The 12,716-nt window shown below is 43.7% G+C and overlaps 1 protein-coding gene across 1 annotated transcript in view; it reads right to left on the bottom strand.

The window, feature by feature from the left end:
* LOC121551492 (tubulin-specific chaperone D) overlaps positions 1-12,010 on the bottom strand; it is a 67,124-nt gene extending 55,114 nt beyond the window's left edge. Inside the window, exons 1-8 of the mRNA XM_041864185.2 lie at positions 11,910-12,010; positions 11,389-11,581; positions 11,133-11,183; positions 10,927-11,024; positions 8,670-8,771; positions 1,967-2,113; positions 1,795-1,850; positions 1,490-1,622 (exon numbers count right to left, since the gene is read on the bottom strand). Of these exons, the coding sequence (XP_041720119.2) occupies positions 1,490-1,622; positions 1,795-1,850; positions 1,967-2,113; positions 8,670-8,771; positions 10,927-11,024; positions 11,133-11,178 (582 nt within the window). The 5' untranslated portion in view covers positions 11,179-11,183; positions 11,389-11,581; positions 11,910-12,010. The remainder of the gene's footprint in view (positions 1-1,489; positions 1,623-1,794; positions 1,851-1,966; positions 2,114-8,669; positions 8,772-10,926; positions 11,025-11,132; positions 11,184-11,388; positions 11,582-11,909) is intronic.
* Between the last annotated feature and the right edge of the window lie 706 nt (positions 12,011-12,716).

The following is a 12,716-nucleotide window of genomic DNA, read 5'->3' as shown; positions in this document are numbered from 1 at the left end:
AGAGAGAGGCGAGACAGGAGAGAGGAGAGACAGGCGAGAGAGGAGAGACAGGAGAGAGAGGAGAGAGAGGAGAGACAGGAGAGAGGAGAGACAGGAGAGAGAGGAGAGATAGGAGAGACAGGAGAGAGAGGAGAGACAGGAGAGAGGAGAGACAGGAGAGAGAGGAGAGACAGGAGAGAGAGGCGAGACAGGAGAGAGAGGAGAGACAGGAGAGAGGAGAGACAGGAGAGAGAGGAGAGAGAGGAGAGACAGGAGAGACAGGAGAGAGGAGAGACAGGAGAGAGATGAGAGACAGGAGAGAGGAGAGACAGGAGAGAGAGGAGAGACAGGAGAGAGAGGCGAGACAGGAGAGAGATGAGAGACAGGAGAGAGAGATGAGAGAAAGGAGAGACAGGAGAGAGGACAGAGAGGAGAGAGGGAGGAGAGACAGGGCAACAACATCAATATTGTGGAGGATATCAAAATAATACATTTTCCTTTAAAGTTGTGAAATTCCAACACCTGTTTTGTTCATAATGTTGTGCCTCCTGCCCTTTTAAGGGTTCGATCAACATGTTGTTTGGGGTTAAAGCACCACAAACCTCTACCTTCTCCATGTCTTTACATTGTAGCAGCAAGGACTTACATTGGCATTGAAAGTAACCAATAAAAGGTTCATCTTAACCACTCTTCTAATAACACTCTCTGTCTCTTTCTCCATTTCTCAGTGGCTCTTTTGAAGTTTTGCTGCATGGCGAAATTCAAAATGCAACTCTGCAAAACAAAAAGTTTACCAGAGCCAGTTTAAGCCCCTTTGGGCCGTCAGAACACACAGAGAAAGTTTTAAACGCTCTGAGTGCCACATAGAGACAAGCCGGTTTCCCCTCCCAGTCATATTACAGAAGCACAGAGAGAAGGAGAAACGGTTTGAAAACAGGTAGCGCCAGTTTCAACGCCAATAATATGACTTTTACACACTGCTCGCTTGAGGGATGCATTAAATTAGCATTTTAGACTAACTGACACAACACAAGAGTTAACCTGAAAAAATGGACTAATCCACTGTTTAATCAAGGAGGTTGGTGACGGCACAACTACAGGACAGGAAGAGATGAAAGAGAAAGACAAGCTGGAAGAGCGTGAGGGACTGGGGGTTAGTTAGTTAGGCCACAGCACCTCTATAGACTACTACACTGATCCTAGTTCTGTTTGTGCTGTATAGCCAACCCCTAGGGGTCTGGGATACCAGCTCCTAAAACAGGTCTGGGACCAGTCATCAAACACTCACAACAGGTGCAGCACTATACACCTGCCAAACCTGCCAAACCCACAAGAGCTATGATCTCCCACAAACATACATGTATGCTCTTGTAAACTAGGCCTTCACGCTGATCACTGCAATCCACACTCACATGCACTCACGGACAGACGAACTGTGTGTGTGTGTGTGTGTGTGTGTGTGTGTGTGTGTGTTTGTGTGTTTGTGTGTGTGTTTGTGTGTGTGTCGTACCAGAGACTGCAGGGCCCCGTCCAGAATCACAGTACCTCCCATGGTCTGGTCACTGGCCTGAGAGATGGTGGTCAGACTCCAGTCCAGGAAGTCTCCTAGTCGCTTCAGCTTCACATCAGGACGCGTCACAAACCTGCAAACACAGGCAGTTAGATGACAACACGCTAGGACCACTCTGTAAACTGTGTGTGGCCGAGGTATGAACCTAGGCATCTTCAAGTACAAGTACGCCCTCTTCTGGCTAGAACATGAAATGCAACACAAATGTTGCTTTTTGGTTTTAAACAATAAGGTTGAACACTCACTTTGATACCAACACAGAGGCAGCATCCCTGGACTTATCACTGACCATCAGGTAAGACTGGAAATAACAACAGAGAAATGGTTAGCTACAAACTAAATACATCATACATGGACTGGACCTGGGAGAACACGGCAGAACATTGCCCACCGGCAGGAGAGGCTGGAATTAGTTACCTTGGCGACAGCCAGGATGCGGTCCATGATTGGCTCTCTGGCCTGGCCGGGGTCAGAGGTCAGGTGACCGTCAAGACGGGAGAGGTCAAAGGGTATCAGACAGGTCATAGACAGCCACAGCAGCAACATGTAGCGGTTCTCCCAGGTCTAACACAAGGGGCAGAGGAAGGGTTAAAGGTCAAAACGGTATCAGACAGGTCATGGACAGCCACAGCACCAACATGTAATGGTCTCCCAGGTCTGGCAGGAAGGGGCAAGGAGAGAAACATTTGAATTTACTTTATTGAATCCTAGAGGGGAAATTGGCTGTGAGGGTAGGCAACAACACAGCTGCCACGCTGACCCTCAACATAGGGGGCCCCTCAGGGGTGTGTGCTTAGTCCCCTCCTGTGCTCCTTGTTCATCCACAACTGCGTGGCCACGCACGACTCCAACACCATCATTAAGTTTGCCCACGACACAACGGTGGTAGGCCTGATCACCGATGACGATGAAACAGCCTATATGGAAGAGGTCAGAGATCTGGCAGTGTGGTGCCAGAACAACAACCTCTCCCTCAGCAAGACAAAGGAGCTGATTGTGGACTACAGGAAACAGAGGGCCGAGCACAACCCCATTCACATCGACGGGTCTGTAGTGGAGCGTGTCGAGAGCTTCAACTTCCTCGGTGTCCACATCAATAAGGATCTATCGTGGTCCAAACATACCAACACAGTTGTGAAGAGGGCATGACAACGCCTCCTCCCCCTCAGGAGGTTGAAAATATCCTCAAAAAGTCCTACAGCTGCACCATTGAGAGCATCTTGACTGGCTGCATCACCGCCTGTTATGGCAACTGCTCGGCATCAGACCGCAAGGCGCTACAGAGGGTAGTGCGTACGGCCCAGTACATCACTGGGCCGCGGTGTCAGAGGAAGGCCCGAAAAATTGTCAAAGACTCCAGCCACCCAAGTCATAGACTGTTCTCTCTGCTACCGCACGGTAAGCGGTAACAATTCACTAAGTTTGGAACCAATAGGACCCTGAATATTTTCTACCCCCAAGCCATAATACTGCTAAATAGTTAACCAATAGCTACCCGGACTATCTGCATTGACCCTTTTTTGACTTATCACATACGCTGCTGCTACTGTTTATATGTACAGTCGTGGTCAAAAGTTTTGAGAATGACACAAGTATTGGTCTTTACAAAGTTCGCTGCTTTACTGTTATGAGATACTTTTGTCAGATGTTACTATGGTATACTGAAGTATAATCACAAGCATTCCATAAGTGTCAAAGGTTTTTATTGACAATTGCATTAAGTTTATGCAAAGAGTCAATATTTGCAGTGTTGACCCTTCTTTCTCAAGACTTCTGCAATCCGCCCTGGCATGCTGTCAATTAACTTCTAGGCCACATCCTGACTGATGGCAGCCCATTCTTGCATAATCAATGCTTGGAATTTGTCCGAATTTGTGGGTTTTTGTTTGTCCACCCGCCTCTTGAGGATCGACCACAAGTTCTCAATGGGATTAAGGTCTGGGGAGTTTCCTGGCCATGGACCCAACATTTTGATATTCTGTTCCCCGAGCCACTTAGTTATCACTTTTGCCTTATGGCAAGGTGCTCCATCATGCTGAAAAAGGCATTGGTCGTCACCAAACTGTTCTTGAATGGTTGGGAGAAGTTGCTCTCGGAGGATGTGTTGGTACCATTCTTTATTCATGGCTGTGTTTTTAGGCAAAATTGTGAGTGAGCCCAGTCCCTTGGCTGAGAAGCAACCCCACACATGAATGGTCTCAGGATGCTTTACTGTTGGCATGACACAGGACTGATGGTAGCGCTCACCTTGTCTTCTCCGGACAAGGTGTTTTCCGGATGCCCCAAACAATCGGAAAGGGGATTCATCAGAGAAAATGACTTTACCCCAGTCCTCAGCTGTGCAATCCCTGTACCTTTTGCAGAATATCAGTCTGTCCCTGATGTTTTTCCTAGAGAGAAGTGGCTTCTTTGTTGCCCTTCTTGACACCAGGCCATCCTCCAAAAGTCTTCGCCTCACTGTGCGTGCAGATGCACTCACACCTGCCTGCTGCCATTCCTGAGCAAGCTCTGCACTGGTGGTGCCCCGATCCCGCAGCTGAATCAACTTTAGGAGACGGTCCTGGCGCTTGCTGGACTTTCTTGGGCGCCCTGACGCCTTCTTCACAACAATTGAACCTCTCTCCTTGAAGTTCTTGATGATCCGATAAATGGTTGATTTAGGTGCAATCTTACTAGCAGCAATATCCTTCCCTGTGAAGCCCTTTTTGTGCAAAGCAATGATGACGGCACGTGTTTCCTTGCAGGTAACCATGGTTAACAGAGGAAGAACAATGATTTCAAGCACCACCCTCCTTTTAATGCTTCCAGTCTGTTATTCTAACTCAATCAGCATGACAGAGTGATCTCCAGCCTTGTCCTCGTCAACACTCTCACCTGTGTTAACGAGATAATCACTGGCATGATGGCAGCTGGTGCTTTTGTGGCAGGGCTGTAATGCAGTGGAAATGTTTTTTGGGATTATGTTCACTTTCATGGCAAAGAGGGACTTTGCAATTAATTGCAATTCATCTGATCACTCTTAATGACATTCTGGAGTATATGCAAATTGCCATCATCAAAACTGAGGCAGCAGACTTTGTGAAAATTAGTATTTGTGTCATTGTCAAAACTTTTGACCACGACTGTAGATATCTACCTCAACTACCTCATACCCCTGCACATCGACTCAGTACTGGTACCCCGTGTATAAAGCCAAGTTATCGTTTCTCTCTCTGCATTGTTGACCCATCAGTAAGCATTTCACTGTTAGTCTACACCTGTTGTTTACCAAGCATGTGACGAATACTATTTGATTTGTATCCATAACAAGATACAGACAGGGCCAACACAAAGACAAACATTAGCTTCTACACATACGATACATTAAACTTGGAAGTAAACAGTTTCAAGTTAGCTAAATCACTACAGGCCTAATCTAAGCAACAAGAGGGTAAAAGCAATGGATACTCTGCTTATGAATGTGCAATGTAATGATTATAAATGCATACTTTATAAAAAGGTACCCCTTCAAGTAAAGCGAAGTTTTTTAAATTATATGAGAAAAAAAATATTCAATTTCATTTGGAACGGCACGCCAGACAAAATTAAAAGGGCCTATTTATATAATGAATATGAATTCGGAGGACAGAAATTATTAAATATTAAAGCATTAGACCTATCACTAAAAGCTTCAGTCATACAAAAGTTATACTTAAATCCGAACTGGTTCTCAAGCAAATTAGTAAGATTGTCTCACCCAATGTTCAAGAATGGCCTTTATCCCTTTATTCAGATTACAACCTCTCACATTAAGTTATTTGAAAAGGAAATAATCTCCCAAATATCACTATTTCTAAAACAAGCCATAGAAAGTTGGTTGCAATTTCAATTTAATCCTCCAGAAACGACATATGGTTAAATTCAAATATACTAATAGTCAAAAAACCTTTATTTTTTGACAGAATGTTTAAGAAAGGTATAATCTTCGTAAATGATATCATCGGTAGGACTGGTGGAGTTATGTCGCACATGCAGCTAACAAAAACATATGGAAATGTCTGCTCTACCCAAAATTACAACCAAATAATTGCAGCCTTACCGCAAAAGTGGAAGAGGAAAGTGGAAGGGGGAGAAAGTAAGGATCTTGTCTGTCGGCCTTGCATTAAAGAACATAATTAGTTAAGAAAAACTGTGATAAATAAAAAAGTATATCAGTTTCACTTAAGGACCAAAGGATTGACAGCCGTCCCATATAGATTGCAAAATAGTTGGGAAGAGATTTTTGACGTACCGATCCCATGGCATAGTGTTTATGAACTGACACGTAAAACGACACCGGATTCAAAAATTAGAATCTTTCAATTTAAATTATTATATAAAATTCTTGCTACCAATAGAATGTTATTTATATGGGGGATACAATCTTCCCAGCTCTGCAGATTTTGCTGTGAAGAGACAGAATCATTAGATCATTTGTTTTGGTTCTGTCCATTTGTAGCTTGTTTTTGGACACAGGTCCAGGAATGGCTAAAGGATTGCAATATTTACCTGGAGCTAACCTTGCAGATAGCATTACTGGGTGATCTGAAAAGTCATAGTCAATCGATCAATAATATAATAATACTTTTAGCAAAAATGTTTATTTTTAATTCACAATCTGTAGAAGCAATGAGAATAGAAAGGTTCAAAACTTTTGTAAAACATCACAGTACGGTTGAAATATATATGGCAAATAGAAATCCTATATGGATTTTGTTAAGAGATAGATGGGAGGTATTGAATGGAGTTGAAGGATGGGACTAATAACAAATAACAACAAATAATAACAAGATAACTAATAATGTAAGCATACTGTGTCCATAATAATAATAATAATAATATGCCATTTAGCAGACGCTTTTATCCAAAGCGACATACAGTCATGCGTGCATACATTTTTGTGTATGGGTGGTCCCGGGGATCAAACCCACTACCCTGGCGTTACAAGCGCCGTGCTCTACCAGCTGAGCTACAGAGGACCATAATAAGTATATACAGTGGGGGAAAAAAGTATTTAGTCAGCCACCAATTGTGCAAGTTCTCCCACTTAAAAAGATGAGAGAGGCCTGTAATTTTCATCATAGGTACACGTCAACTATGACAGACAAAATGAGAATATTTTTTCAAGAAAATCACATTGTAGGATTTTTAATGAATTTATTTGCAAAAAAAATGGTGGAAAATAAGTATTTGGTCAATAACAAAAGTTTCTCAATACTTTGTTATATACGCTTTGTTGGCAATGACACAGGTCAAACGTTTTCTGTAAGTGTTCACAAGGTTTTCACACACTGTTGCTGGTATTTTGGCCCATTCCTCCATGCAGATCTCCTCTAGAGCAGTGATGTTTTGGGGCTGTCGCTGGGCAACACAGACTTTCAACTCCCTCCAAAGATTTTTTATGGGGTTGAGATCTGGAGACTGGCTAGGCCACTCCAGGACCTTGAAATGCTTCTTACGAAGCCACTCCTTCGTTGCCCGGGCGGTGTGTTTGGGATCATTGTCATGCTGAAAGACCCAGCCACGTTTCATCTTCAATGCCCTTGCTGATGGAAGGAGGTTTTCACTCAAAATCTCACGATACATGGCCCCATTCATTCTTTCCTTTACACGGATCAGTCGTCCTGGTCCCTTTGCAGAAAAACAGCCCCAAAGCATGATGTTTCCACCCCATGCTTACAGTAGGTATGGTGTTCTTTGGATGCAACTCAGCATTCTTTGTCCTCCAAACACAACGAGTTGAGATTTTACCAAAAAGTTCTATTTTGGTTTCATCTGATCATATGACATTCTCCCAATCCTCTTCTGGATCATCCAAATGCACTCTAGCAAACTTCAGACGGGCCTGGAAATGTACTGGCTTAAGCAGGGGGACACGTCTGGCACTGCAGGATTTGAGTCCCTGGCGGCGTAGTGTGTTACTGATGGTAGGCTTTGTTACTTTGGTCCCAGCTCTCTGCAGGTCATTCACTAGGTCCCCCCTGTGTGGTTCTGGGATTTTTGCTCACCGTTCTTGTGATCATTTTGACCCCACGGGGTGAGATCTTGCGTGGAGCCCCAGATCGAGGAGAGATTATCAGTGGTCTTGTATGTCTTCCATTTCCTAATAATTGCTCCCACAGTTGATTTCTTCAAACCAAGCTGCTTACCTATTGCAGATTCAGTCTTCCCAGCCTGGTGCAGGTCTACAATTTTGTTTCTGGTGTCCTTTGACAGCTCTTTGGTCTTGGCCATAGTGGAGTTTGGAGTGTGACTGTTTGAGGTTGTGGACAGGTGTCTTTTATACTGATAACAAGTTCAAACAGGTGCCATTAATACAGGTAACGAGTGGAGGACAGAGGAGCCTCTTAAAGAAGAAGTTACAGGTCTGTGAGAGCCAGAAATCTTGCTTGTTTGTAGGTGACCAAATACTTATTTTCCACCATAATTTGCAAATAAATTCATAAAAAATCCTACAATGTGATTTTCTGGATTTTTTTTCCTCAATTTGTCTGTCATAGTTGACAATCACAGGCCTCTCATCTTTTTAAGTGGGAGAACTTGCACAATTGGTGGTTGACTAAATACTTTTTTTCCCCACTGTAGGTTGTATGTTGGGAGCTTTTGGGAAAGAGCACAGTTAGAAAGATATGGCATGTAGAAGCAAACCGGATGGACATCATGAAAATGATCGGAGAGGTTGAGAGTAGAAGTAGTTCAGGAGCAAAAACATATAAAATATAATTATTGTAAAATTGACTGTGTCCATAAGGTGTAGATAGTAAGTATAGGCTGGAAGTAGAGGCCTGGGCATTGTTGTTCACTAATTTACCCCAAGTAGGGAAAGGATGGCAGGGTTGAAAAGTAATAAAGGGGAGTATATATATAAAAAAACATGGGGGATTGGAAGTGATGCAGACAATTACATTGATGGCAGTTACAATCTATCTGCAATATTAAGCTGATCTACCCACCAAAAAATAAAAAAAGAATTTAAAAAAGGGTTATCCTTCCATTGAGGTCTTGTAACATGAGAAATCAGGGGGTCTACATTAGCTACTGGGCTAGGAAGTGACAGACTCACCTTCCATTGAGGTCTTGTAATTAAGGAATTCAGGCTCACCTCTGGGTCTTTGGGGTCCTGTCGACACAGGAGGTCCAGGACTGGCTGGACATCAGCCACCTCATGGGGGAAGAGCTGCATGAAGATCTTATACCCTCTCACCTGGCCAAGACAAAAACACCAGGGAGTCTGGCTTGTCACAACTGCACAGGCTGAGAAAGCTGAGCTAGCACAATCCTTCTAACGCTAGTCTGAGACTGTAGGGTAAGACGCCACTGAATCAACACACACAACAGAACGCTTGGCTTCGTGAACTGAAATCTTGCTATCTGTGTGACCAACTGGATTCAAACCTGGGTGACACAATAGCGTTAAACCGCTGAGCTAAAGCCAAGACATTAGCTTGAAGAGCTAACGCGAGTCTATAGGTCTCAGTCAAGGTTACTCATCATAGGAGCGTGGTTCATCAAACCACCAACTTTACATCTGTCTGTAGTTACCTTGGAGATGATGTACAGTGCATTCGGAAATTATTCAGACCCCTTCCCTTTTCCCACATTTTATCACGTTACAGCCTTATTCTAAAATTGGTTAAATCAATTATTTTCCTCATCAATCTACACACAATACCACGTAATGACAAAGTGAAAACAGGTTTTTAGAATTTTTTGCAGATGTATTAAAAATAAAAAACAGAAATACCTTATTTACATAAATATTCAGACCCTTTGCTATGAGACTCAAAATTGAGCTCCGGTGCATCCTGTTTCCATTGATCATCCTTGAGATGTTTCTACAACTTGATTGGAGTCCACATGTGGTAAATTCAATTGATTGGAAATGATTTGGAAAGGCACACACCTGTCTATATAATGTCCCACAGTTGACAGTGCATGTCAGAGCAAAAACCAAGCCATGAGGTTGAAGGAATTGTCCGTAGAGCGCCGAGACAGGATTGTGTCGAGGCACAGATCTGGGGAAGGGTACCAAAACATTTCTGCAGCATTGAAGGTCCCCAAGAACACAGTGGCCTCCATCTTTCTTAAATGGAAGAAGTTTGGAATCACCAAGACTCTTCCTAGAGCTGGCCGCCCGGCCAAACTGAGCAATCGGGGGAGAAGGGCCTTGGTCAGGGAGGCGACCAAGAACTCAAATGGTCACTCTGACAGAGATCCAGAGTTCCTCTGTGGAGATGGGAGAACCTTCCAGAAGGACAACCATCTCTGCAACACTCCACCAATCAGGCCTTTATGGTAGAGCGGTCAGACTGAAGCCACTCCTCAGTAAAAGGCACATGACAACCCGTTTGGAGTTTGCCAAAATGCACCTAAAGGACTCTCAGACCATGAGAAATAAGATTCTCTGGTCTGATGAAACCAAGATTGAACTCTTTGGCCTGAATGCCAAGCATCACATTTGGAGGAAACCAGGCACCGCTCATCACCTGGCCAATACTATCCCTATGGTGAAGCATGGTGGTGGCAGCATCATGCTGTGGGGATGTTTTTCAGCGGCAGGGACTGTGAGACTAGTCAGGATCGAGGGAAAGATGAACGGCGCAAAGTACAGAGATCCATGATGAAAACCTGCTCTGACTGGGGCGAAAGTTCACCTTCCAACAGGACAATGACATTAAGCACACAGACAAGACAACACAGGAGTGGCTTCAGGACAAGTCTCTGAATTTCCTTGAGTGGCCCAGCCAGAGCCTGGACTTGAAGCCGATCGAACATCTCTGGAGAGACCTGAAAATAGCTGTGCAGCGACGCTCCCCATCCCACCTGATACAGCTTGAGCGGATCTGCAGAGAAGAATGGGAGAAACTCTCCAAATACAGTTGTGCCAAGCTTGTAGCGTCATACCCAAGAAGACTTGAGGCTGTAATCGCTGCCAAAGTTGCTTCAACAAAGTACTGAGTAAAGGGTCTGAATACTTATGTAAATGTAATATTTCATTATTTTATTTTGTATACATTTGCAAAATGTTCTAAAAACCTGTTTCGATTTAATCAATTTTAGAATAAGGCTGTAACGTAACAAAATGTGGAAAAAGTGAAAGGGTCTGAATACTTTCCGACTGCACTGTAGATGAATACATCTGTCTGTAGTTACCTTGGAGATGATGTAGCTGAATACCTCTGTCTGTAGTTACCCTGGAGATGTCTGTAGTTACCTTGGAGATGATGTAGCTGAAAACATCTGTCTGTAGTTACCTTGGAGATGTCTGTAGTTACCTTGGAGATGTCTGTAGTTACCTTGGAGATGTCTGTAGTTACCTTGGAGATGTCTGTAGTTACCTTGGAGATGTCTGTAGTTACCTTGGAGATTATGAAGAGGAATTTGAAGCCCAGGTGAACCAGTAGAGGAGGAGACTGTTCACTCCTGATGAGGTCCAACAGCAGGTTCAACATCCACTCTGTGATCACAGGAAAGAAACACTGTCATCATCATGCGATCATAACAAACGCACGTTTCACTAATGCAGAAGATCATGTGCTGTGCGTGTGTGTGTGTGTGTTGTTACCCAGATGTGGATCCAGAAGATGGGGCTGCTCTTGATAACGGTCCATTATCACTGTAGAAAAAAACAACTGGTCAACATAAAGTTGTTGACTTTTCTTTGACTGCTTATGATTGTGGTATGTATAGGTTCTGAATGTGTTATTACGACTTATGTCTGTAGTTAGTACAATCATTCAGGCCTAAAGCCCACAGACTGTTCAATGCAAGACTGGATCAAGCCACAACAACAGACTAAACATGTACAGTATGAATCTCACCGAGGAACCTCTCTATGGCTTACTCCAGTGTCACGATGTTCTCGTGAACCTCTGGTAGGTTGGAGATCAGGGATCGAATCTCAGTGCTCTCGGTAAAACCTCCCAAGACACTGGCTTTAGCGATCACCTCGGGCTCCCCGCCGCCGCCTCCATCCTCCCCGGAATCCATGTCGGTCTGGGCCATTGTACTTGCCTAGATTACCGGTATGACAGATTTGATACATTTCATGCACTTGGTTATATGTATGTCTACTGTCTAATGTTTAAACACATGTCTTCATAATAGCTAGCAAGTGTAGCTAGTTTGCCTTGTAGTTTTCATAGCTAGATGAGAACAGTGTGACGCCTAGCGTGGGCGTGTCAATGAATTGGTTCTATCCATGCCGATACTAGCCAATGATGCTAGCTAACTAGCTAGTGCTGTTGGTTGGCAAGTGGCAACATAAATCCAACAGAATTCGAGTGATCAGTGAACACACACAGCTCATACATTTGGTTATCGTAAGCTTATGAATGCATACCTGTAGTTATGAAAATTCTGTCCAGAAAATGAATTATTATAACTTCGGATGATGACGCTCACGCAGTTGCCGATGTCTGTTATCTTGTTGTGAAGTTTGCACGTTGCTCCACCCTACAGTACATTAAGCGAATGGGGACAAAAAGCGTTTCGTTAATGAGTGACGCGCCACACCAAAGAGGTTCATGCATCATGCATGTCTCTTCAATCTCTTGCATCAGACATATTCAGAGGTGGAAATATTATCTCACCTCATGTATATTATGAAAATTAAAATTAAAATACACTGAGTGTACAAAACATTAAGAACACCTGCTCTTTCCATGACATAGACTGACCAGGTGAATCCAGTTGAAAGCTATGATCCCTTATTGATGTCACTTGTTAAATCCACTTCAATCAGTGTAGATGAAGGGGAGTAGACAGGTTAAATAAGGAAGTTTAAGCCTTGAGACAATTGAAACATGGATTGTGTATGTGTGCCATTCAGAGGGTGAATGGGCAAGACAAAATATTTAAGTGCCTTTGAACAGGTTATGGCAATAGGTGCAAGGCACACCGGTTTGTGTGTGTCAAGAACTGCAACGATGCTGGGTTTTTCACACTCAACAGTTTCCCGTGTGTATCAAGCACAGGAGGCTGCTGAGGGGAGCACAGCTCATAATAATGGCTGAAACATCCCCGTGGAACACATTCGACCCCTTGTAGAGTCCATGCCCCGACGAATTGAGGCTGTTCTGAGGGCAAAGGGGGGTGAAACTTAATACTAGGAAGGTGTTCCTAATGTTTTGTACACTGTTGCCCTTTT

This window comes from Coregonus clupeaformis, chromosome 35 (genome assembly GCF_020615455.1).
Source record: "Coregonus clupeaformis isolate EN_2021a chromosome 35, ASM2061545v1, whole genome shotgun sequence".
NCBI classification, from domain to species: Eukaryota; Metazoa; Chordata; class Actinopteri; order Salmoniformes; family Salmonidae; genus Coregonus; species Coregonus clupeaformis.
Note: the sequence above shows the minus strand (reverse complement) of the source record. Positions and strands in the feature narration are given on the sequence as shown.